Raw genomic sequence first — 25,653 nt, forward strand, 5'->3', positions numbered from 1 at the left:
AGCAGTTTTAAGGTAAGAGAACCAAGACTTCGGAAAAAGTCACCATAAATATGGTGACACCATCTCTTTGCTCATACACAACCATCTGTTTTACTTACCTATTTCCTATCAGAAACAGAAATCCCATGCCACTTAACCCTACAAACGCTGAAAAACAGAAATAAAGTGTACACATTGATTAAACTTATTTGCCTCATGGCAGATTAATCATTCAGGTTTAATTTTTACATCTCCCATATTGAGAGGACCACTAAATTACAAGTACTTAAAAAAAAAAAAAAGACAAAACAAAACAGAACAAACTCCTATCATTTCATTCAGTATGAAACCTCAGGATCCTCCTACTGGAAGACACTTAGGGGTATTTTATGGAAAGTAAAAATGAAAATTAAACCAGGAAATTTTCACCCATTCTGACAGAAGAATAGTAACTAACATTTATGGAACACTCAATTCATCTTTATAACAACTTCAGTTAAACACTATTATCATCCACATTTTGCAGATAAGGAAAAAGTTACTTTACTTACTGCATAGCTAATAAGACGGAGCCAGGATCTGAACCTAGGCAGTCTGGAGAGTCTGCCACTACACTACAGTTGCCTTAGGGAAAACTTGAAGACAACTAGTTACCTACTATTTAAGGAATATTATAAGTCTCCTCACCAAGTCAAATGGTCGCTGGCCCCAGTTCTGCCTAGAGTGGCTGATAATCCAGAAGTAATAGATACAGATAAGATACAGATAAGAACTACGGTAATTCAGCTCTGCAATGATTTCTATCCTAGGGCCAAGGTACAGTTAACTTCCAATTTAATAAATAAATAAATAAATAAATAAAATTCACGGTAGTTTATGCAATAAAATTTACCCTCTATCACAGATCACTTATCCTAATCGGAATTACTTTGTCTTCAAGTTCCACAATGGCAGTGACCTTGCCTATGGCTTACTGCTCTCTAGCACCTTGAACAGTGACTAGTACACAGGAGGCTGACAATAAAATTTGTTGAATAAATCAATGAATGAATATATACTATATGACTGTTTCTCAAACTTTACTGTGCATAAGTATCATCTAGGGATCTGGATAAAATGCAGATTCTATTCAGCAGTTCAGGGCCAGAGCCAGAGAGTCTGTATTCTAACAAGCCCCCGAGTAAAGAAGTTTGCTGCTGGTCTGGGGCTCACGCTGTGAACAGCAAGGTAACTGAACAACACTAGATCATTTCCCCCAAGCTTTCCAAGTGGTCAAGAATCAGGGCTCACTTACTCTCCACTATGGAAGAAAACCTGAAGTTTATTCATCAATAAAGCTATTACTGCTGGTCCTCTAGTATCAGAGGCAAAGACAAGACTTATATACCCAAATTTCCAATACCTCGGTCCAAGGGCATCAAATGATTATTTTAAAAAAACACAAAAAACAAATTGAGGCCTCCATCGATCAGTGGCTTAACTTTTGGGGAGTCATGGATTGCTCTGAACATATAATTAAAATTACAGACTTCTCCCTAGAAACTTCTACATATAAGATTCATGAATCCCCTTAATAAAGAATAAGAATCCTATTATAGATATTTAGCATTTAAATAATTTAAACAGTCCTCAAAATACTGAGCCATTTTACTTCAGATTGGTCATCTGATAAAGCCAATGGCCCGCTATACAAACGAACTCAAAAACACTCACACCTCAAATATCAATACCAAATGTCAAAATAATCTTTTTCAGAAAAGGGCGCCTTTTAATTCCTAGTGTGTAGGAATTCAAGCCAGCAAACCATTTGTTACTTTCAAATGAAAATGACCAGAAAACTGAGATGAGACTAATCTTTCCTAAGTATATATGAAAGCAGCTGCTCACATATACTGTTTTTATATACCAGCTACTACCCTACCTGCTTTACATTAACTGTCAATCCTCTTATCAATCCTACGAGATAGATGTGAACATTATCCTCTTATGTTAGCATTATCCTCAATTTACAGATAAGGAAACTGAGAAACAAGTTAAACAACTTGCCCAAGGTCATACAACTAGAAAGTGGCCCAGCCTGAGCAGGCAGCCTGGCCCCCCAAGTCCAGGGTCTTAACCGCTCTTTTATGAAACCTTGTATATAAATGTATCTTATCATTATTACTCAATCACTACTCTCCTGTGTTTTTCCTTCCCCCAACTCAAAAGGCTAGAATAATTCTATTTCTTTTACCTTGCTCAACTGCAAATTTTTGTAAATCCTATAAATTTACAATTCCCACAGCCAATTCAACAACAAATGTTTTAGTACCAACTTATGTACACTATGTTACTTTGTTAACGTTATGGGGAAAAAAAACCTGCCAATAGTGAATCATGATCTCTTCTGAAAAACCAGAAGTTATCATACAAACTAGAACATTTATGAGACTGAAACAAGGTGAAACGTCTACTCCAGGAAATAGGTGTACACTATGACTGTGACGACAAGACAGGAGGTATGGTCACTCTACCTATTCTGTACTTTGTGGTATCTAGTGGTACAAAATACTGGCCAATTACGCCCTACACAAACCCTAGATTACTCTTGACTTTTCTATCCTGACACAGAAAATGCTCTTCTCATCCCTCAATAACATATAAACCAAACAAAACTTAACTCCTCATTCTTGGAGCCTGGCTTTATGCCTACAGTTCATACCCTATCCTTAGCAATATTCACCTATAGTACTACTCCTCTGTCTTTGGTTTAGAGCCAGTTATTTATAAATACAAAGATATTTTCTAAACCAAAGATTGGTTCAAATGGTCTGACACGGCAACAGACAAGAGTGGAAACAGTACCTCATATTCAAAAGTTTCTTTTTCTTACATTTAGTTAAATTTATACATTAGAAAAAATATCTCTTCCAAAAGAGCAAATATAAAGTGTCTATTTCCATTTTACCATTTGTATTCCTTTAAATCTTGCATATAAATGAGTCTGTATTTTAACATACTGCAATCTTCATTCTTGTTTTTTGTGTGTGTGAGGAAGACCAACCCTGAGCTAACATCCAATGCCAATCCTCCTCTTTTTTGCTGAGGAAGACTGGCCCTGGGCTAACATCTGTGCCCATCTTCCTCTACTTTATATGGGATGCCGCCAAAGCATGGCTTAACAAGCGGTGCGTTGGTGCGCGCCTGGGATCCAAACCGGCGAACCCCAGGCCGCCACAGCGGAGCGTGCGCACTTAACTACTTGCCCCACCGGGCCGGCCCCTCTTCATTCTTGTTTTAAAAGCTTTATTAGCCTAATTAAAAGTATACACTTAAAAGGAAAGTCTCTTCAATAAATGGTGCTGGGAAAACTGGACAGCCACTTGCAAAAGAATGAAAGTAGACCATCTTCTTTCGCCATTAATTTTAACAAAAATTAATTCAAAATGGATCAAAGACCTGAAGGTGAGACCTGAAACTATAAAACTCCTGGAAGAAAACATAGGCAGTACACTATTCGTCATGGGTCATGAAGGCATCTTTTCGAATTCCATGTCTACTCAGAAAAGAGAAACAAAAGAAAAAATAAACAAGTGGGACTTCATCAGATTAAAGAGTTTCTACAAGGCAAATGAAACCAGGATCAAAATGAACAAGTAACCCACCAGCTGGGAAGAAATATTTGCAAACCACATATCTGACAAGGGATTAATCTCCATAATATATAAAGAACTCACACAACTCAACAACCAAAAAAACAAATAACTCGACCAAAAAATGGGCAGAGGAAATGAACAGACACTTCTCCAAAGAAGATATATAGATGGCCAATAGGCACATGAAAAGATATTCAACATCATTAATCATCAGGGAACTGCAAATCAAAACCACACTGAGATACCATCTTACACCCGTTAGAATGGCTATAATCACCAAGACAAAAAACAACGAATGCTGGAGAGGCTGTGGAGAAACAGGAACCCTAATTCACTGCTGGTGGGGATGCAAAGTGGTGCAGCCTCTATGGAAAACAGTATGGAGACTCCTCAAAAAATTAAAAAGCAGGGGCCGGCCTTGTGGCATAGGGGTTAAGTGCATGCGCTCCACTGCAGCAGCCCGGGGTTCGGATCCCGGGCGCACACCGACACACCGCTTGTCAAGCCATGCTGTGGCGGCGTCCCATATAAAGTAGAGGAAGATGGGCAGGATGTCAGTCCAAGGCCAGTCTTCCTCAGCAAAAAGAGGAGGATTGGTATGGATGTTAGCTCAGGGCTGATCTTCCTCACACACACACAAAAAAAAAGATCTTAAAAAAAAAAATTACAAAAGAGAAATACCTTATGATTCAGCTATCCCACTACTGGGTATCTACCCAACGAACCTGAAATCAACAATCTAAAGAGGCTTATGCACCCCTATGTTCACTGCAGCATTATTCACTATACCCAAGACGTGGAAGCAACTCAAGTGCCCCTCGACTGATGAGTCGATAAAGAAGATATGGTATATATATACACAATGGAATGCTCCTCAGCCATAAAAAAAGACATTTGCACCAACATGGATGGACCTGGAGGGTATTAAGGGAAATAAGCCAGACAGAGAAAGACAAACACCGCATGATTTCACTCATAAGTAAAGATAAACCAACACACAGAGAGAACTCTTTGGTGGTTACCAGGGACAAGGGGGGTGGGGGTGGGCACAAGGGGTGAAGGGATGCATTTATATGGTGACTGACAGATAATAATTTACAACAAAAATTTCACAATAAAGGGGAAAAAAGTATACTCTTAAACTATAAAAAATTTAAAATAAAGTAATTTCCTTGTTTGGCTTACCCAGAATTAGAGCAAATTAGTAATGAGGCTGGGAGTAGAACTCAAAAAGTTATATATTTCTTAAATCAGTGCTATCTAAAAGTAGTTTTTGCAACTACGAGTGCTACTATCATGTAGTTTTAATAAATTTTCCAGAAATATTTAATACATAAAGCGTAAATTTCAGTCATTTTGGAAGGCAACTATTTATATATTGGACAATTTACATCACAATACAATTGCTGTGATGATCAAATCATAGTGTCTGTCAAGCCCTTACCTAGACACACAAGGCCTAATACATACACACCACAACCATCACCTAACTCTGTCAGAAAAAATTATTCTTCTTAAATTACAAATAGGAATTGAAGATCAAAAAAGTTGTCCCCTGGGCCGACTCCGTGGCTTAGCGGTTAAGTGCGCGCGCTCTGCTACTGGCGGCCCGGGTTCGGATCCCAGGCGCGCACCGACGCACCGCTTCTCCGGCCATGCTGAGGCCGCGTCCCACATACAGCAACTAGAAGGATGCGCAACTATGACGTACAACTATCTACTGGGGCTTTGGGGAAAAAAAAATAATAATAATAATAAAAAAGTTATCCCCTGCCTCAGGTCATGTGGCTAACATTTGAACCCAGGATTCCAAAACTCTTACAGAAATTCATAGTACACAATACAAAAGTTTACAATGTTTTCAAGAAGGCTGGAAACCTTCCTTGAGAATCAAACTTTAAAGAAAACAAAATTTAAGCAAAATGCAGAATACAGAACAGATAAAATGCTACAAACACTATCAGAGCTCAAGTCATTTTCCATTTTCACTTAAGGATATTCAAAGATGAGGTTAGAAATCTTTTTTATGACTTCACGATTGCTGGATTGGAGTTTCTCAACTTCCTCTACTTTCCACTCCTCTGCAACACAGACTCAGATTCCATTTCTAACTAGAGTCAAAATCTTTTTTTTAAGCTCCTAGGTAGAAGACCAAACTTGCAGATTTGAAATCTTCATGTCCAGTATTAGTATTAAGGATCACTTCCATTAGCTGGGAAGTAATAGGGAGCTGGCAGATAATCCAAACTGATACAAAATAGTTGAATATCGATATTTCTAGCTGTTAGTTTTTCACATACTGTAATTTGAAGCACCATGAGGTACTTTTACATCATGTTCACGTCTGAGCATTTTATTAGACTTTTCACTCCTCAAAAATAATTTCTATTTCCTTTTCGGTCCATTATATCTGAAAATATTTTCATTTGAAAATGTTTTTATCCATTTTTAAATTCTGTGTCCAGCTCCAATAAATATTCCAAAATTAAACTGTTTGAAAACGACTCAGCTATTTCCTTATTTATAATTCTTCTTGGCAATCATTTCACAATTCATTTAGGCACTTTCTTCTTCTAAGTCATTTAGAAAAATCATTTTCCGTGATATCTAATAAATTTTTATAAATAAATGATTATTTAAGCTAATGGGCAAAAACTGAGTACTGTACTTGGGGTGATAGGCAAAACACTACCTATGATTACTATAATATAAAATTAATTTAAAAATTATCTAGGTAAATATCCCACTTATTTCAGATTCTAAGGCTAACCTAAAATTTAAAATGTTATCACTTAAAAAAGCAGACAACTTTAGAATAGATAAATTATTTTTAAAATTATATAAGATTTGGGGGAGGGGGAGAACGGAGGGTTATTGTTTAATGTGCACAGTTTCGGTTTTGCAAGATGAAAAGTTCTGGAGATGGATGGTGGTGATGGTTGCACAACAATGTAAAGATATTTAATACCACTGAACTGTACACATAAATATGGTTAAGATGATAAATTTTATGTTATGCATATTTTATCATAATTAAAAATAACTTTTAAAAGTTATGTGAGTTATTAAAACATCCTAAGGTGCATTAAAGTCACTGCTACCTAATTAAGTGTTTATAAGTATTCATTTTCAGGGAAAAACTCGAATAGAGAAGAGAAACCCAATTAAAATACTGCCGAACAACTAAAACAGACATAACTGGCTGAAAATATTAGAGGGGGTAAATGATCTGAAAAATGAACAAAATGCTAGCAACCACAAAAAACACAAAAAAATTGCAAACTGCCTCCACGATACTCAAAAATTATGTAACTCGCGAGCAGCCAGAAGAAGGGAGCACATTGTTGTTTCATACCTATAGAATTTTTTGTAATGAAATTTATGTTGGAACGTTTGACAATTTTGTGAATTATCCAAACATTTTTACCTCTGCCCAGAGAGCAAAACATTGTATGTGTCTCCTTCAGAAAAGAGGTGAGGAAAAAAACAATAAACTGTGAAAGTCAATATAGCCCTTTGTCCTCAAGACCAAGTTAAAAAAAGTTACATCTAAGTATTACTGAAAAAAGAATTTCTTGTCTGCCTGTCGCTTTCTACTGCAGTATAGCTAGGTAATTTAGAGTTCTAATTTCAGCTTTGACATTCACTAGCTATATAATCTTGGGCAAGTTTCCTAAATTCTTGTGCTTTAGTTTCTTTCTCTCTAAAACAGAGATAATAATGCTACCTATCTCATAGGTAGGATTGAGTAGATGTAGATACATGTATACATGCAAAAACACTTAACAAGCCTGTCGTATAGTAAGCACAATACATGTATATACTACTATTATTATTATATTATTATCATTACTATTATCTATCCCACTGATTTCAGTTATAAACTAGTTAAGTTGGAGCCTCTGCAGAAAAATGCACACAAGTAAAAGATTTTGAACATAACTGCAGAGGACTCATAGGTCCTAGATTAGAGAAGTCCTACCAAAGATGATCCACAAGCAACTTGGTTTATACTAAAGTGCTTCTTAACCTCTCTTGTGCCATAGACCTTTTAAGTAGTCCAGTTAACCTAAGGATCTCTTTTCAGAATGATGTTTTTAAGTATATGAAACACACAGGATCACAAAATAAACCACAGTTTTTAATACTCATTTTAATATTTTTAAATTTCTAATTTAGTAATAAATGTGCTTTACTAATGCATTAAATAAGATTTTTTACATATAACAAGGTATAATGAGTATAAACAGTATTTCAAGATATCTGCAAAAACTGTATTATGATATGAAAATATTTCTCTTGTTGCATCCATTGAAATTTCAAGAATTTTCAATTCTAAATTTCAATTTGAAGCTAATGAAAATAGGCAATTTTTTTCCCTCAACCAAGTTCACAGACTTCCTCACTTCTATCTAGGGACCCAGATTAAGAACCTTGGCTCAGGCGAAAGTGCAAAAATAAGTTTTGGAACCAAAGACTTGTGTTCTAGAAGCCAGACTTCAGACTTTAGTCCCCACATTATTTACACCTGAATGACCTTAGACATCAAACTCTGAGCTCTAGTTCACTCATTTAGAATAATTCCTACATCCTGAGGTTACAAGGATCAAATATTAGTTAACAAAATGCCAAATGACCGGTGTGTTATTTTTTAGTGATTTTCATACCACATATTCAGCCCCAAATATTCAGTGACATTGTTAACTTTCAATAAAACTCCTTATATGAGAAAAATTTAAAACCACATACTGATCCAAAAGGAAATGATTAACGGAAAGATTAATTTTATATAACAGTTTAGTGAGAGCCATGATTTGGCATTAGAATGACCTCTATCTAAATGCCACTTCCCCTACTTTACTTTTACTAAGTTACTTAACCTCTCCACCTCAGTTTTCTTATTTGTAAAAAAACACTGCAATGTTGTTTTAGAAACATGAGGATCTCGCTTAAATACTCAATAAATGGGGCTATTATTAAAGTTCACCTTTTAACAAAGCCAAAGGAATCAATTCGGAACTCAAAAGTTTATTTTGGAATTCACGTTGATATAAATAGTCTTAAACACACACACTTAAAACCTGCAGCATTCGCATGGCATAACATTCCTAACACAAACTGGCACTGCTTAAAAATCATACCTGATTTCTTATTCTGCCGAAGGAAAACAACAATGAGAATAAAAATCGGTAAACAGAATGGATTCAGTAATTTTAAACAGTTTCATGATTTACTCGGAACGTTCCAATGAATGTTTCTTATCAATGTTGGACATACTCTAAGGTAGCTGTCTCTCTTTAAAACCCAATTTAAAGATCTCAAATTTATCAGCTACACATTGTCGGTCAGATTAAAAAAAAAAAAAAAGTAAAAGCATGTATTTACTAGATGCCGGAATATTACGAAATAAGATCCCTCCCTCCTTCCAAAAAACAAAACAAAACAGAAAAACCCGCCATCGACTAGCCCCGGCTCCCCGATCCATTATACAACCTGTAAATTCCTTCCCCCATTGAAAATATTCTTTTTATGGGCATAGTTAACAAGTGCCAAGTTGCGAAGTTGCAGCTTTGAAGGTTTGACGTTTTCACAACGCAAGAACAATATGATCTGGAATCTACTCAAAGCATTAGCCAGGCAGTCAGCTGATGCTCAGTGCACACAAGAGAGACAGAAATAAGAGAAATTAAACCTCGTATTTGTGGAAGGCAGGTATCTACTACGTACCTTTAAAACTAAAATAGGCCAACAGTAGACGTTCCGGTTAAAGTAATAAAAGTACTTCTATTGTTAAATAACAATACAAAAAAACGGCTTTCCCCACACTAGGTTTCTTTCATTCTTGGAATTTTCCTTGTAGAGGGCTTTTATCGGTACGTAAAACCAACCTCTCATCACCGAACCGCTGCCTGAGTAACTTTTACAAAAGGTCAAAGCGGTGCCTTTCAAGGGTTCCAAACCCTATTGGCTTTTCCTCCGTTCACAGTAACTCGCTTTCCACCCACAGAACGTTCCAGAGACCTAGCGACGGGGACCAAACAAAATTTCGTGGGGGTTGCTAAAAAGAGCCTTTCAACTTGCTTTTCAAGACACTTATGCCGATTTTCACCTTCCTCGCACCGCGGCCCCACATGTTGCTCGTCTCCCTCCCAGAGGGCCCCGCGAGGCCTCGCTTCACCCCCCAGAACGCGCCCACCTGATTACCCTTTTCTCCGCAGACTCCGCCCCCGCCCCCACCCCCACCCCGCCTGTGTGCCTCCTTCAGGAGGTCCATATGGGACACTCTCCCCGTCCTCTGATCCTCACAACACACCACACCAGCCTCGATTCTCTTCCTCCAATTCTCCCCCGCTATGGCGCTCCCCCTCGCACCGCTTCCTAAAGTGTTAGGAGAGCGCAGAGAGGAGCCGCAGGCCTGCACGGCCCAGGTGCTGTGTCAGCCTATCTGCCGGTTCCGCGGCGTGTACGGCCTGGAAAGTCACATGGCGGTGGGACCGGCCGGCGCCTCCACACTCCTGCTCTCCTCAGAGCAGGACCAGATGACCAAGTCCGCTCACCTCCACGAAGAGCAACATGTCTTCCTCCGCTCGGCCCACTCGTTCTCGCCGCGGCGACTCCAACTGGCTTACAGGCCCGAGCCCCAATCGCTAGGATAAGGACACTCGCCTGGCCCCTCCACCCGGCAGTGGACCCGGCTCCTCCCCCGCCGTCAGCCGCTGCGGCCCGACCCGCCCAGTCCCACCTCCCTTGAAACAGCAACTGTTTCCGGTTCTAGAAAACAATTGCTTCCGGGAGCAGAGACAACACGCGGCGCGCTCAACTTTTGCGCTACCTTTTCCAGCAGCAGTATGGAATGTACCATCATCTGTTCTGGGGGGAGGAGGGAAGTGATCAGAGGAAGGCACCATTCTTTGCCACGGCGGGGTGTAAAAATCTTATTGACGCATTTTATCTCTTGCCGAACGAATGTAACTACCACGGCCGTACTCATTCCGCAGTTTTTATAGCTCAAAATCTTGATCTGATAAAAAGCCGAGCTTGTGCGAAGTGTACTGAACAAACGCCCAACATTGCCGAAAAGGTGGTGGCTCACAGAAAAAAAAAGTAGAGAAGGAAAAAAAAGCAGTGGTAATAGTAAATATATTACTAGCAGCTGCTGTATATTAAATGCTTACTGTGTGCCTGGCAGTGTTCTAAGTATTTTACGTGAATTAATCCTAAAGCAATCCTATGCAATTAATACTATTATCCCCATGTTACAGTCGAAGGAGCCCTCTAGGAGGGCGGGTTTCTCTTAGATACACCTTGAAAGAACTTTGCCCCATATTCTCTTGAATCCGGTATCCACGTCTCCGCTTAATATAACGCTACATAATAATACTTAGTCTGGGTAGCCTCTTCATTGATGTTCTGCTATCACTTCAAATGAAATACAATAAAAACAATTTTTTAAACTATCTTTATAATTTTCTGTTAGATGATCCAAATTCCTTATTATTTTTAGTAATATTACTTGGTAGGATTTATCCCTCTCTTATTAGTCCCACTTCTATATCCTAGTTCAGACGCTCATCTTTTGAAATAATTCTGTCATGCTCTTTTCCAATGGATTTTTTCCATTCTATTATTTCAAAAATCTTCCTAATTGAAGGTTTCATTTTCACCAAACTGCTGTTATTTGCTTTCAAGACCTTACCATTCTGATCCCACCTAATCTCCCTTTCTTCACCTCAAATGAATCTCCTCACTTTTTCACTTAGATACCAAGTTAATTCCACTATCAAACTGTGTCCCATACTCTCCCTAATCTGGTCCCCAGTAAACTCAACATTACTTCATCTCAATTAAACCAGTCTCCTCACTTTTCCCCTGAAATACAAACTCAACACTCACCTCCAAAGCCATGGCTCAAGGTGTCTTCCCTATCTGGAATGCCTTCATTTGTCAATCAACTTTCTCTCTCCATAAGGTTTTCCCAAAAACTCTGCTCCCCACGGATCTCTTCTTCATGTCCCTGTTTAACACTTGAATATTATATTCTATCTTAAGTTATTTCCTTTTTCTTCTTTTCGTTTTTTAGTTTCTTCACAGGTACCCTATCATAAATTCTTCACAGTCTAGGATAATGGTAGCCACATAGTAGTGTCTCAACAAATGTTTGTCCAATTGAAAGGGAAGGAGAGAGATTTTAAAATTGCTTTAAAAAGCCTTCATTTCCAGTTGATGATGAATTCCATGCTGCATAAAAAATACGAGAGAGAGAGCACAATAATGCTAAATTAGTTTAGTTGACAAGCATGTAGGCTGCTTTGTGAACGCCTACTAGGATAAGCAATATAAAAAAATCAAGAGAAATAAAAGTTATATAAAGATCTCACAATCTAATATTATTATCAATAAAGTACTTAAACCAATTAATTGATAATGTCAAATGCTGGATAATGATGGCTATTTTAATCAAACCTCACATTTATAAAAATAAATAATTCTTCTTAATTGTGATCCTTTCAGAAAACATTATGAACTTCCTTGAATAAATAGACTTAGTTGTGATTTACAGGAAAGAAGGGAGTAATATTTTATGACTAGGGGGGCAATCTAACAATAAAAGAAAGTATTCCGGGGCTTAGAAAAGTTTCTAAAAGGAATCGAGTCTGAAACTATAATGGATATCCAAATTTTAGACAGTTTCTGTGGAGGAATTGAGGAAGAATATGGCAAATGTTAGAAAAAGAAAACTAAAGTACAGCATCTGGTTTTGAGAAGTTTACCAACTAGTGGATAGAGACAAATAATAAATAGTTACATTGCAATGAGGTAAGTACTATGATAGTTTACAGAGTGATTTGGAAACACAGAGGAGGGAGTGACAGACAACGAGATCCTAAAGAGAAGGAAAAATATTTAATTTGCTCTCTATATATTGATTGATATTTTTAAGAGACAACTACTTTATGATCCCCTGCCTCCACTCTCTCTGAAGGACTGAAACACATATATTGCTTAACTTTACAATTTACAACAAAGACTCAACATAGGACTAAGTTTAAAATCAGTTTACAATAAAGACTCAACATAGGAAGTTCTCGTAGAGTAATTAAGTTATACATCCACAACTTGTATAAAATCTAAAACCTCAAAATGATATTATATAGTTTATGAATACATACACCTGTAGTAAAACTATATAAACATAAACGAGACATAAATACATCAAAATCATAATTGTCATTGCCTCTGAAAAGGGACAGAGGGGAGGGAAAGTCTGGTGAAAACATCAAAGGGGACTTCAACTTTATCTCTAATGCTTTCTTTTGTTTAAAAATATCTGAAGTACCGGGCTGGCCCCGTGGCATAGCGGTTAAGTGCGCGAGCCCTGCTGCTGGCGGCCCACGGTTGGGATCCCGGGCGCGCACTGATTCTTCGTTTGTCAAGGCATACTGTGGCTGCGTCCCATATAAAGTGGAGGAAGATGGGCACAGATGTTAGCCCAGGGCCAGTCTTCCTCAGCAAAAAGAGGAGGATTGGCAGATGTTAGCTCAGGGCTGATCTTCCTCACAAAAAAAAAAGTGGAGGAAGATAGGCACAGATGTTAGCCCAGGGCCAGTCTTCCTCAGCAAAAAAAGAGGAGGATTGGCATGGATGTTAGCTCAACGCTGATCTTCCTCACACACACACACACACAAAAATCTGAAGTAAATATGACAAAATGTTAATATTTGTTCATTCTAGGTGATAGGTACATAGCTATTTGTTATATTACTTTCAGTACTTTTTCATATTTTTTCAAATTAAAAAATAAAAATGTATACAGCTGACAAAACTACCCTGTCCTTTAATTGCTCGAATCTCCTAATCCTTTCACCTCCTTTGCAATGAAAGGAGCTGCCCACAGTACTCCTTTTTCAGTTAGAAGACAGACTCTAGCATGCCCTTCAATTTCTGGAGTCAACTATGGAACTTCAAAGCCTTCTTCAGTCAGGTTCCTTGAAAAAACTAGTCGGTAGGCAGTGCAAAGAGTGTGATCTTCATCCAAATAATATCTTCCAAGTTACTTCATGTCTAGGAAAAGTTGAGGGGCAGCTGAGGAAGTTGTAACACAATTAATCCATTACAGACTTAAAAATTCTTAAGCAAAACCTAAGAAGAGAGAACCAAGAGTTACATTTGAAACACTGGATCTTGAATTCTAACGCCTGGATTTTAAACTCATTTAAGTAGGGCTATATCTTCTATTTCTTTTAGCATTCCTGTTGTCTATTCTTTCCTACCCTCCCTCCCCCTTCACTCTTCTACCATCACAGCATATAGAATGCCTAGTTCTCTGCATATAATAAGCTCTCTTTAAATGTTGGAGGCAATGATAATGTCACAATGGGTCTATTATGACATCACTAGGACTGGAATACCATGGTTAGCAATTAGTAGCAGATTGAACCACAACGTCTGGGAGCAGGAAAGACCTCTTCTAGCTCCTTCGTGGACACTTTTATTAGCATTTGCCTATATTCTGTGAAAAAAGAAGAAATAAAAGAAAATTACTCAACTTTTCAAATATTTATCAAAATGCAAAGGGAGATAGACAAGGAATCTGATTCAGAAAATGGAGCTGTGGATTACACCATCATGTCCAGAAAAGCCCTTGATAGCTCAGTGGTCCCCCTGCTTGAGATCCCATTTACAGCACAGGATGTCATCTCTAGGATTGAGCAAGCACAACTCTGTAGAGCCAGAGAGGTAGGTAGTAAATGAGAAGTTTACCGATTGCACCTTTTTTTTAACTTTCCATGACCAGCTACATTTTTTTTTTAGAACTTAATTTATTTTCATGGTATTTGACTGTGTTTGAGGTAATTTTCATTTCAAATGACAATTTCACCTGACTCTGTGGATAGCAAGCTCCAATTGTATATTAATCTCTTTCACTTTCATATCAGAATTAAGGTTTTAAGAAATAAATCACATGTGCTATTAAGTGAGTGGGGTAGAAAGAAAAATTAAAATCTGTAGCTAATATTGATATCAATTTTAGTCCAAAGTTTTCATTTGTTCTCAACTGAGCTTTTATCAAATAGCTATTAACAAGAAGAAACATTGCGTTGAACTCCAGCTCCTTTTATTTCGCCTGAACACTTCATGGAAGATGAGTTTATTGGCCAAGAGAAAGCCAAGGACAGTAAACAAAGAGCTTAAATAATGTAACAATCAAATAGACCCCAAAAAATTAAGGCTATACTACATTCTATTCACTCAGACAGAATACAACAAAATCAGTCAGGCTAAAAGAGATTAATTCAGGGGAAGTTCTTTCCCATGTTTAAGGAGTACTGAATACTTGTACTTTCTCCTTCTCCACATAGACTTACTCCTGCTCCAACTCCCCACAACTAGCAGCAATAACACAGTGCTAGCTTTTAACAGCTTCATTAAGGTGTAATTGACATACAATAAACTGTATATTTTTAAAGTATACAAGTTTTTTTTCTTTTTTTCTTTAATTTTATTTATTTTTTCCCCCAAAGCCCCAGTAGATAGTTGTATGTCGTAGCTGCACATCCTTCTAGTTGCTGTATGTGGGACGCGGCCTCAGCATGGCCGGAGAAGCAGTGCAACGGTGTGCGCCCAGGATCTGAACCCGGGCCGCCAGCAGCAGAGCACACGCACTTAACCGCTAAGCCACGGGGCCAGCCCTAAAGTATACAAGTTTTGATATACATAAACACCAATGAAACCTTCATCAAAATCAACATAATAAACTTACCATCACCCCCAAAAGTTTCTTCATGCCCTATTACAATCCCTCCTGCACACCCTTCCCTGTGCCCCCCACCCCAATCCCAAGCCAACCACCAATCCGCTTTCTGTTACTATAAATTATTTCTCATTTTAAAAGAATTTTATGTGAGTGGAATCATACAGTATCTACTTTCTTTTGTCTATCATCTTTCACTTAGCATAATTATTTTGAGATTCACTTACATTCCCACATATATGAAAAGTTCATTCTTTTTTATTGCTTAGTATTTTTCCATGACCTGGACATCTGGGTTTTTTTGGGTTCAAGGTTATTAGAAATAAAACTGCTATGAACACTCGTGTACTTATTCATGACTTATTTTATGGACATATGCTTTCATTTCTTTTGGATAAATACCTAGGTTTAGAATGGCTGGTTCACATGGTATGTAAATATTCAATTTTAAAAATAAACTACCAAACTTTTTTTTTTTTTTTTTTGAGGAAGATCAGCCCTGAGCTAACATCCATGCTAATCCTCCTCTTTTTTTTGGCTGAGGAGGACCGGCTCTGAGCTAACATCTATTGCCAATCCTCCTCCTTTTTTTTTCCCCAAAGCCCCAGTAGATAGTTGTTTGTCATAGCTGCACATCCTTCTAGTTGCTGTATGTGAGACGCGGCCTCAGCATGGCCGGAGAAGCGGTGTGTCAGTGCGCGCCAGGGATCCGAACCCGGGCCACCAGTAGTGGAGCATGCGCACTTAACTGCTAAGCCATGGGGTCGGCCCCTAAACTACCAAACTTTAAGAAAGTGGTTATACTATTTCATATTCCCACAAGCAGTATATGAGATTTTCAATTGCTTTACATCTTTATCAACACTTGATGTTGTTAGTCTTTGTAATTTTAGCCATTCCAAAGTGTATATAATAGTATCTCATTGTGATTTTAATTTGCACTTTCATAATGACTAATAATTTTGAGCAACTTTCCATGAGCTTATTTTCACTCGGTATGTCTTCTTTGGTAGTTCAAATATTTTGCCCATATTTAAAAAATTGACTGGTCTGTGTTGTTATTCGGTTTTGAGTATTCTTATGTATTCTGAATGCAACTGCTTTATCAGATAGGTGATTTGCAAATATTTTTTCCCATTCTGTGGCTTGTCTTTTTCTTCTACTATGAGTGTCTTGCAAAGAATAAAACTCCTAAATCCAATTTATCAACCTTTTCTTTTGTGCATCACGCTTTTGATGTAGTATACTATAAGCAAACTTTGCCTAACCCAAAGTCACAAACATTTTCTTCTATGTATTCTTCCAGGAGTTTTATACTTTTAGATTTTATGTTTAGGTCTATGATCCATTTTGTCTTAATCTTTGTATATGATATCATATATGGATTGAGGTTCTGTTTTTCTTAACAGTTATTCTATCTCCATTTGTTGAAAAGACTATCCTTTCTCCATTGAATTGCATTTGGACCTGTACTGAAAATCAATTGACCACATACGTGTGAGTTAATAGACTCTCTAGTCTATTCTTTTGGTCTATTTGTCTATCTTTACACCAATACCACAGTGTCTTGATTACTGAGGCTGTATAATAATTCTTGAAATCATGTAGTTTTAGTTCTCCAACCTTGTTCTTTTTCAGGTATGCCCAACTTCTTTTTTTTTTTTTTTTTTTTAATAATTTTATTTGTTTATTTTTCCCCCAAAGCCCCAGTAGAGGTATGCCCAACTTCTGTCGCATCTTTTTACCCTCTTTTCTTCTTCTTAGGCTTCTTTCTCTGGAGTGACACACTCAAACCCTCATTACATAAAAACTATCTTTATCTACACTGCTTTCTCCCTTTGCATTTCCATATGAAATTTAGAATCAGTCTGTCAAATTCTACTGGAAAAAATTTTTAAAAAGCCTGCTGGGGGCCGGCCCCGTGGCATAGCGGTTAAGTGCACGCGCTGCGCTGCTGGCGGCCAGGGTTCGGATCCCGGGCGTGCAGCGATGCACCGCTTCTCCGGCCATGCTGAGGCCGTGTCCCACATACAGCAACTAGAAGGTTGTGCAGCTATAACATACAACTACTGGGGCTTTGGGGGAAAAAAATAAATTAAAAAAAAAAAAAGCCTGCTGGTATCTTGGTTGGTATTGTATTGAATTTATAGATCAATTTGGGGGAGAATTGAAATCTTTTTTTTTTTTATTGGTTTATAACATTGTAAAAATTTCAGGTGTACATCATTGTACTTCTATTTCTGCATAGATTACATCATGTTCACCACCCAAATACTAATTACAACCCATCACCACACACATGTACCGAATTATCCCTTTCACCCTCCTCCCTCCCCCCTTCCCCTCTGGTAACCACCAATCCAATCTCTGTCCCTATGTGTTTGTTTATTGTTGTTATTATCTACTACTTAATGAAGGAAATCATACGGTATTTGACCTTCTCCCTCTGACTTATTTCACTTTGCATTATACCCTCAATGTCCATCCATGTTGTCACAAATGGCTGGATTTCATCGTTTCTTATGGCTGAGTAGTATTCCATTGTGTATATATACCACATCTTCTTTATCCATTCGTCCCTTGATGGGCACTTAGGTTGCTTCCAAGTCTTGGCTATTGTGAATAACGCTGCAATGAACACAGGGGTGCATGTACCTTTGCAAATTGGTGTTTTCAAGTTCTTTGGATAAATACCCAACAGTGGAATAGCTGGATCATATGGTAGTTCTATCCTTGCTTTTTTGAGGAATCTCCATACTGTTTTCCATAGCGGCTGCACCAGTTTGCACTCCCACCAGCAGTGTATGAGAGTTTCCTTCTCTCCACATCCTCTCCAACACATGTCGTTTCCTGTCTTGTTAATTATAGCCATTCTGACGGGCGTGAGGTGATATCTCATTGTAGTTTTGATTTGCATTTCCCTGATAGTTAGTGATTTTGAACATCTTTTCATGTGTCTGTTGGCCATCTGTATATCTTCTTTGGAGATATGTCTGTTCAGGTCTTTTGCCCATTTTTTAATTGGGTTGGTAGTTTTTTTGTTGTTGAGATGCATGAGTTCTTTATATATTTTGGAGATTAAGCCCTTATCAGAAGTATGGTTTGCAAATATCTTCTCCCAATTGTTAGGTTGTCTTTTCGTTTTGTTGATGGTTTCCTTTGCTGTGCAGAAGCTTTTTAGTTTGATGTGGTCCCATTTGTTTATTTTTTCTATTGTTTCTCTTGCCCGGTCAGATGTGGTGTTTGAAAAGATGTTGCTAGGACCGATGTTGAAGAGCGTACTGCCTATGTTTTCTTCTAGAAGTTTCATAGTTTCAGGTCTTACATTCAAGTCTTTAATCCATTTGGAGTTAATTTTTGTGCATGGTGTAAGGCAAGGGTCTACTTTCATTTTTTTGCATGTGGCTATCCAGTTTTCCCAACACCATTTGTTGAAGAGACTTTCTTTTCCCCATTGTATGTCCTTGGCTCTTTTGTCAAAGATTAGCTGTCCATAGATGTGTGGGTTTATTTCTGGGCTTTCGATTCTATTCCATTGATCTGTGTGTCTGTTTTTGTGCCAGTACCATGCTGTTTTGGTTACTATAGCGTTGTAGTATATTTTGAAATCAGGAAGTGTGATACCTCCAGCTTTGTTCTTTTTTCTCAGGATTCCTTTACCTATTCGGGGTCTTTTGTTGTTCCATATAAATTTTAGGATTCTTTGTTCTATTTCTGTGAAAAATGTGGTTGGAACTTTGATAGGGATTGCATTGAATCTATAGATGGCTTTAGGATGTATGGACATCTTAACTATGTTAATTCTTCCAATCCAAGAGCACGGAATATCTTTCCATTTCTTTGCGTCTTCTTCAATTTCTTTCAGAAATGTTTTATAGTTTTTGGTGTACAGATCTTTCACCTCTTTGGTTAAGTTTATTCCTAGGTATTTTATTCTTTTTGTTGCAATTGTAAATGGGATGGTATTCTTAATTTCTCTTTCTGCTACTTCGTTGTTAGTGTACAGAAATGCAACTGATTTTTGTATGTTGATTTTGTATCCTGCAACTTTACCATATTCGTTTATTACTTCTAAAAGTTTTCTGGTGGGTTCTTTAGGGTTTTCTATATATAAAATCATGTCATCTGCAAATAGTGACAGTTTCACTTCTTCCTTTCCAATTTGGATCCCTTTTATTTCTTTCTCTTGCCTGATTGCTCTGGCTAGGACTTCCAGTACTATGTTAAATAGGAGTGGTGACAGTGGGCATCCTTGTCTGGTTCCTGTTCTTAGAGGGATAGCTTTCAGTTTTTCACCATTGAGGATGATATTAGCTGTGGGTTTCTCATATATGGTCTTTATTATGTTGAGGTACTTTCCTTCTATCCCCATTTTATTCAGAGTTTTTATCATAAATGGATGCTGTATCTTGTCAAATACTTTCTCTGCATCTATTGAGATGATCATGTGATTTTTGTTCTTCATTTTATTAATGTGGTGTATTACGTTGATTGATTTGCGAATGTTAAACCATCCCTGCATACCTGGAATAAATCCCACTTGATCATGGTGTATAATCTTTTTAACGTATTGTTGTATGCGATTTGTTAGTATTTTGTTGAGGATTTTCGCATCGATGTTCATCAGTGATATTGGCCTGTAATTTTCTTTTTTTGTGTTGTCCTTGTCTGGTTTTGGTATCAGGGTAATGTCAGCTTCGTAGAATGAGTTAGGGAGCTTCCCCCCCTCCTCAATTTTTTGGAAGAGTTTGAGAAGGATAGGTATTAAGTCTTCTTTGAATGTTTGGTAGAATTCACCAGGGAAGCCGTCTGGTCCTGGACTTTTATTTTTGGGGAGGTTTTTGATTACTGTTTCGATCTCCTTACTGGTGATTGGTCTATTCAAATTCTCTACTTCTTCTTGATCCAGTTTTGGAGAGAATTGAAATCTTAATAACATTGAGTCTTCTGACCCCTGAACACAGCATCTCTCTCCATTTATTTAGGTCTATTTTTTCTCAGAAGTGCTTTGCAGTTTTCAATGTACAGATCTTGCATATCTTTTGTCAGATTTAACCCTATGTATTTCGTATTTTTATACTACTGCGAATAGTATTTTTTTTAATTTCCATTCTCAGTTGTTCACAATGAATATATAGAAATATAATAGATTTGTGTATATCGATCGCGTATACTGAAACCTAGTTATTAGTCCACATAGATTTTCTTTGTACATTCTTTGGGATTTTCTACATAGACAATTCTTTCATATGCAGATAGAGGCAGTTTTATTTCCTCCTTTCATATCTGGGTGCATTTAAACTTCATTCTTGACTAAGTAGGCTGGGACCTCCAGTATAAAGTTGAATAGAAGTGATGAGACCTCCTTGCTTTGTTCTTGGGCAAAGCATTCAGTCTTCCACCAGTAAGTGTGTTAGTAGCTGTGTATATTTTATGGTGCTCTGTATCAAGTTGGGGAAATTCCCTTCTTCTCCTAGTTTGCTGAGATTTTTAATTAGGAATAGATATTCGGTTGTATCAAAAGCTTTTACTGCATCTATGGGGATAATCATGTGTTTTTTTTCTCTTTGAATCGGTTGATATAGTGAATTACATTGATTTATGAATGTTAAACCAACCTTGCATTTTTTGGATGAACCCCATTTACTCATGATGTAGCATTCTTTTTATTATCTTGTATTCAATTTGCTAAAATTTTAACAATTTTTGTGTCTATGTTTACAAAGTATATTGGTCTGTAGTTTTCCTTTCTTGTAATGCCTTTGGTTTTGGCATCAGAGTGATGCTAGCTTTATAGACTCAGGTTGAATATTCTTTTCAATTTTCTGTAAGAGTTTGTTGAGAGTTGACATTACCTTTTATGGTCATGCACTGAATAATGATGTTTTGGTCAACGTTGGACGACATATATGATGATGGTCCCATAAGATTAGTACCATTAGTCCCATAAGATTAGCCTACGTGTGTAGTAGGCTATACCATCTGGGTTTGTGTAAGTACACTCCATGATGTTAAAACAATGACGAAATTGCCTAATGACACATTTCTCAGAATGTATCCCCATCGTTAAGTGACACATGACTATATATGTTTGGTAGAAACCAATAGTGTTTGGGTAAGGTGGGGAGAAATAATCAATAGTACCATCTGGACTTGGGGTTTAATTCATGGGAAGGTTTTAAACTACAAATTCAATAAAAAAAATAATCATAGGGCTCTTCAGGTTATCTATTTTTTCTTGAGTGAGCTTTCACAGTTTGTATCGTTCATGGAATTTGTCCATTCCATCTGAGTTGTTGAGTTTTTTTGTTTTGTTTTTTTGTTTGTTTTGTTTTTTTGTGTGTGTGTGAGAAAGATCAGCCCTGAGCTAACATCTGTTGCCAATCCTCCTCCTTTTTTTCCCCAAAGCCCCAGTAGATAGTTGTATGTCATAGTTGCACATCCTTCTAGTTGCTGTATGTGGGACGCAGCCTCAGCATGGCCAGAGAAGTGGTGCGTCAGTGCGCACCCGGGATCCCAACCCGGGCCACCAGTAGTGGAGCGTGCACTTAACCACTAAGCCATGGGGCCAGCCCTGAGTTGTTGAGTTTATTAGCCTAAAGTTGTTTACAATAATCTCATATTATCCCCTCGTTATCTGTAATAATGTCACATCTCATTTCTGATATTAGTAATTTGTCTTCTTCCTTTCTCTCTCTCTCTTTCTTTATCAGTATGGCTAGAGGTTTATCAATTTTATTGATCTTCTCAAAGAATCAACTTTTGATTTCACGGATTTCCTCTAATTGCTTTTCTATTTTCTATTTTACTGATTTCTGCACTGATCTTTATTATTTCATTTATGTTATTTACTTTAGGCATAACTTGCTTGTCTTTTTCCAGTTTTGTAAGGTAGAAGCTGTGGTCATTGATTTGAGAACTTTTTTCTTTTTTAATAAGTGTTTTGTTCCATATATTTCTCCCTCTACAAACAAAAATTCTGTTTCCATTTTCATTCAGTTTTAAATACTTTCTAATTTCCCTTTTGATTTTTTTCTTTGACCCATGGATTATTTAGAAGAGTATTATTTAGTTTCCAAATATTTGGAGACGTTTTCCCTTATTTATTTCTAATTCAATCTCATTAGGGTCAAAGAACATATTTCATGTGATCTGAATCCTTGTAAATTTCTTGAAATTTGTTTCATGGTTCAGAATATGGTCTATACTGGTAAATGTTATGTACTTCAATACAATTTGTATTCTATTGTTGAATGGAGTACTCTATAAATAACAACTACATCAAGTTGGTTGATAGTATTGGTCAAGTCTTCTGTCATTATTTTTTTCTCAACTTTATGTATCAATTATTGAGAGAGGGTATAGAAATGTTTGACTATAACTGTGAATTTGTCTAGTTCTTCGGACAGTTCTATCAAATTTTTTTCATGTATTTTGAATCTCTGTTATTAGGTGCCTAAACATTTAGAATTGCTATGTTCTCTCAATGAATTGGCCACTTTACCATTATAAAATGATCCTATTTATCCCTAGTAATATACTTTTCTCTGTAATCTACTTTGTTATTAATATAGCCATTCTAGCTTTCTTTTGATGAGTGTTACCATCCTTTTACTTTAAACATATGTGGGTTATTATATTTAAAGTGGGTTTCTTATAGGAAGTATGTAATTGGGTTTCTTTTTTATCCAACCTGACAATCTCTGCCCTTTAAGTGGATGTTTAGACCATTTATATATAATGTGATTATTGATATGGTTAGGTTTAAATTTACCATTTTGCTATTTGTATTTGGTTTGTCCCATATGTTTTTTTGTTTATTTTTTATTCTTTTTCTGACTTCTTTTAAATTGAATATATTTTTATGATTCTATTTTATTTTGTTTATTGGCTTATTAGCTATAACTTTGTTTCACCTTTTTAGTGGTTGCTTTAGGGTTTATAGTATACATATTTAAGTTATTACTATTTACCTTCAAGTGGTATTATACCACTTTTGACCAGTGTATAAACCTTACGGCAATATTCTACCTTTTTCCCTCTCCTGACCTTTGTGATATTTGTATCATAGTTCTACATATGTTATAAACTCAATATTTATTATTTTCCAATTATGTTTTAAACAATTACCTATTTTTCAATTTTTTATTGTAGTAAAATATACAGAACATAAAATTTGCAATTTTAAGGTTTTGTTTTGTTTTTTTTGCTTGAGGAAGATTGTCCCTGTGCTAACATCCATGCCAATCTTCCTCTATTTTGTATGTGGAACTCTGATCCATTAAACAAAAACTACCCATTCCCTTTTCTCCCCCAAACCCTGGCAACCATTCTACTTTCTGTCTCTATCATTCTGCCTACTATAGGTACCTTATATAAGTGGAATCAAAGTATTTGTCCTTTTGTGCCTGGTATATTTCACTTAGCATGTCTTCAAATTTCATGTACGTTGTAGCATGTGTCAGAATTTCCTTTCTTTTTAGGGCTAAATAATATTCCAGTGTATGTATGTATCACATTTTGTTTATCCATTCATTTATCAATGGACACTTGGCCTGCTTCCATCTCTCTGCTATTGCAAGTAGTGCTGCTATGAACATAGGAGTACAAATATCTGTTCAAGTCTCTGCTTTCAGTTCTTTATAAATGCAGGAGTGGAATTGCTGGATCATATGGTAATTCTATTTTTAATTTTTTGAGGAACCACCATACTATTTTCCATTGTAGCTTCACCATTTTACATTCCCATCAGCAGGGCACAAGGCTCCCAATTTCTCCACATTCTCACCAACACTTATTATTTTCTGGGTTTTTTTTCTGGTAATAAGAATCATAACGGGTGTGAAGTATCTCATTGTGGGTTTGATTTGCATTTCCCTAATGATTAGTGATGTTGAACATCTTTTCATGTGCTTGTTGGCCATGTGTGTGTGTGTGTATATTCTTTGGAGAAATGTGTATTCAAGTCCTTTGCCTATTTGGGAACTGGGTATGTCCTTGTTGAGTCATAGGAATTCTTTACATATTCTGGATATTAATCACTTATCAAATGTGTGGCTTGCAAATATTTTCTCTCAGTCTGTGTATTGCCTTTTTACTCTGTTGATAATTGTGATGGTTAATTTTATGTGTCAACTTCACTGGGCTACAGAGTGCCAAGACATTTAGTCAAATATTATTCTGGGTATGTCTATGAAGATGTTTTTTGATGAGATTAACACTTGAATCAGTAGACTGAGTAAAGCGGAATGCCCTCCCTAAGGTGAGTGGGTTTTGTCCAATCAATTAAAGACCTAAACAGAACAAAAAGGCTGAGTAAAAGTGTACTCCTCTTACCTAACTCCCTTGAGATGGGACAGTCTTTTCTTGCCTTCAGTCTTGAACTGAAACGTCAACTCTTCTTGGGTTTTGAGCCTGGTGCCTTTTGGACTGGTACCACACCATAGGCTCTCCTGGTCTCCAGCTTACCAACTAGAGATTGTGAGACTACTTAGCCTCCATAATCATGTAAGCCAATTCTTTTAATGAATCTCTCTCCTTCTGTCTTTTTCTGCCTCTCTCTTTTGGTTCTGCTTCTCTGGAAAACCCTGACTAATACTACTAATGTGGGTTTTTGTACCAAGAGTGGTTCTGGAGGAACAGAATCTTTTTTTTTGTTGTTGTGAGGAAAATCCGCCCTGAGCTAATATCCATGCCAATCCTCCTCTTTTTTTGCTGAAGAAGACTGGCCCTGGGCTAACATCCATGCCCATCTTCCTCCACCTTATATGGGATGCCACCACAGAATGGCCTGATAAGCAGAGCATTGGTGTGTGCCCAAGATCCGAACCCGGGCTGCCAGCAGCAGAGTGCACGCACTTAACCGCTATGCCACGGGGCCAGCCCCAGGAACAGAATCTTAAGAATGAGTTTTCTGAATTCGGTCTGGGATTTCTAGAATTGACTCTCTAATCTGATTAGATTTCCAGTATTAAAGAGAGCATCCACAGTCCTTGGCATGATCTGGCAATTAAGAAATATAAAATATCACCATTTGATACTCCTAATCAACTGCTTATAAGAAGTAAGAATCTGGGTGACTGTGTATGTGATACTTTCAAACATTTTTGGCAAACTAACATATATACTGAGATTGGTTGGTTGCTCCTAATGTCACTGGACAAAGTAGGGAAAGAAAAGGATGATCTCAGGGATTCGAATTCCCAGCACAACTGCCACATAAATGACCTAAAAGCTCTTATGTGTGCCCTGAAGGAGACCCTTATCTCTTATAGCTGCTTGGCTGAG

At 37.2% G+C, this 25,653-nt stretch overlaps 2 protein-coding genes across 6 annotated transcripts in view; one reads left to right on the forward strand and one right to left on the reverse strand.

Annotated features, from left to right (window-relative positions):
- The window catches only part of LARP4 (La ribonucleoprotein 4), a 63,882-nt gene extending 53,569 nt beyond the window's left edge, over positions 1–10,313 (reverse strand). For 2 of the 5 annotated variants that reach the window (XM_004429012.3, XM_004429013.2), the window contains exon 1: positions 10,172–10,313. In XM_004429012.3, the coding sequence (XP_004429069.2) occupies positions 10,172–10,189 (18 nt within the window). In that variant the 5' untranslated portion in view covers positions 10,190–10,313. Of the gene's footprint in view, positions 1–98; positions 148–9,341; positions 9,724–10,171 lie in introns of those variants that run through there. The other 3 variants (XM_087442416.1, XM_004429010.3, XM_087442417.1) reach the window with 3 other exon arrangements.
- Positions 10,314–14,180: 3,867 nt separating this feature from the next.
- The window catches only part of FAM186A (family with sequence similarity 186 member A), a 77,968-nt gene continuing 66,495 nt past the window's right edge, over positions 14,181–25,653 (forward strand). Inside the window, exon 1 of the mRNA XM_087442007.1 lies at positions 14,181–14,351. Within this exon, the coding sequence (XP_087298133.1) occupies positions 14,181–14,351 (171 nt within the window). The remainder of the gene's footprint in view (positions 14,352–25,653) is intronic.

The sequence above is a fragment of the Ceratotherium simum genome, chromosome 17, assembly GCF_057802395.1.
Source record: "Ceratotherium simum simum isolate JZ-2026a chromosome 17, ASM5780239v1, whole genome shotgun sequence".
Lineage (NCBI taxonomy): Eukaryota > Metazoa > Chordata > Mammalia > Perissodactyla > Rhinocerotidae > Ceratotherium > Ceratotherium simum.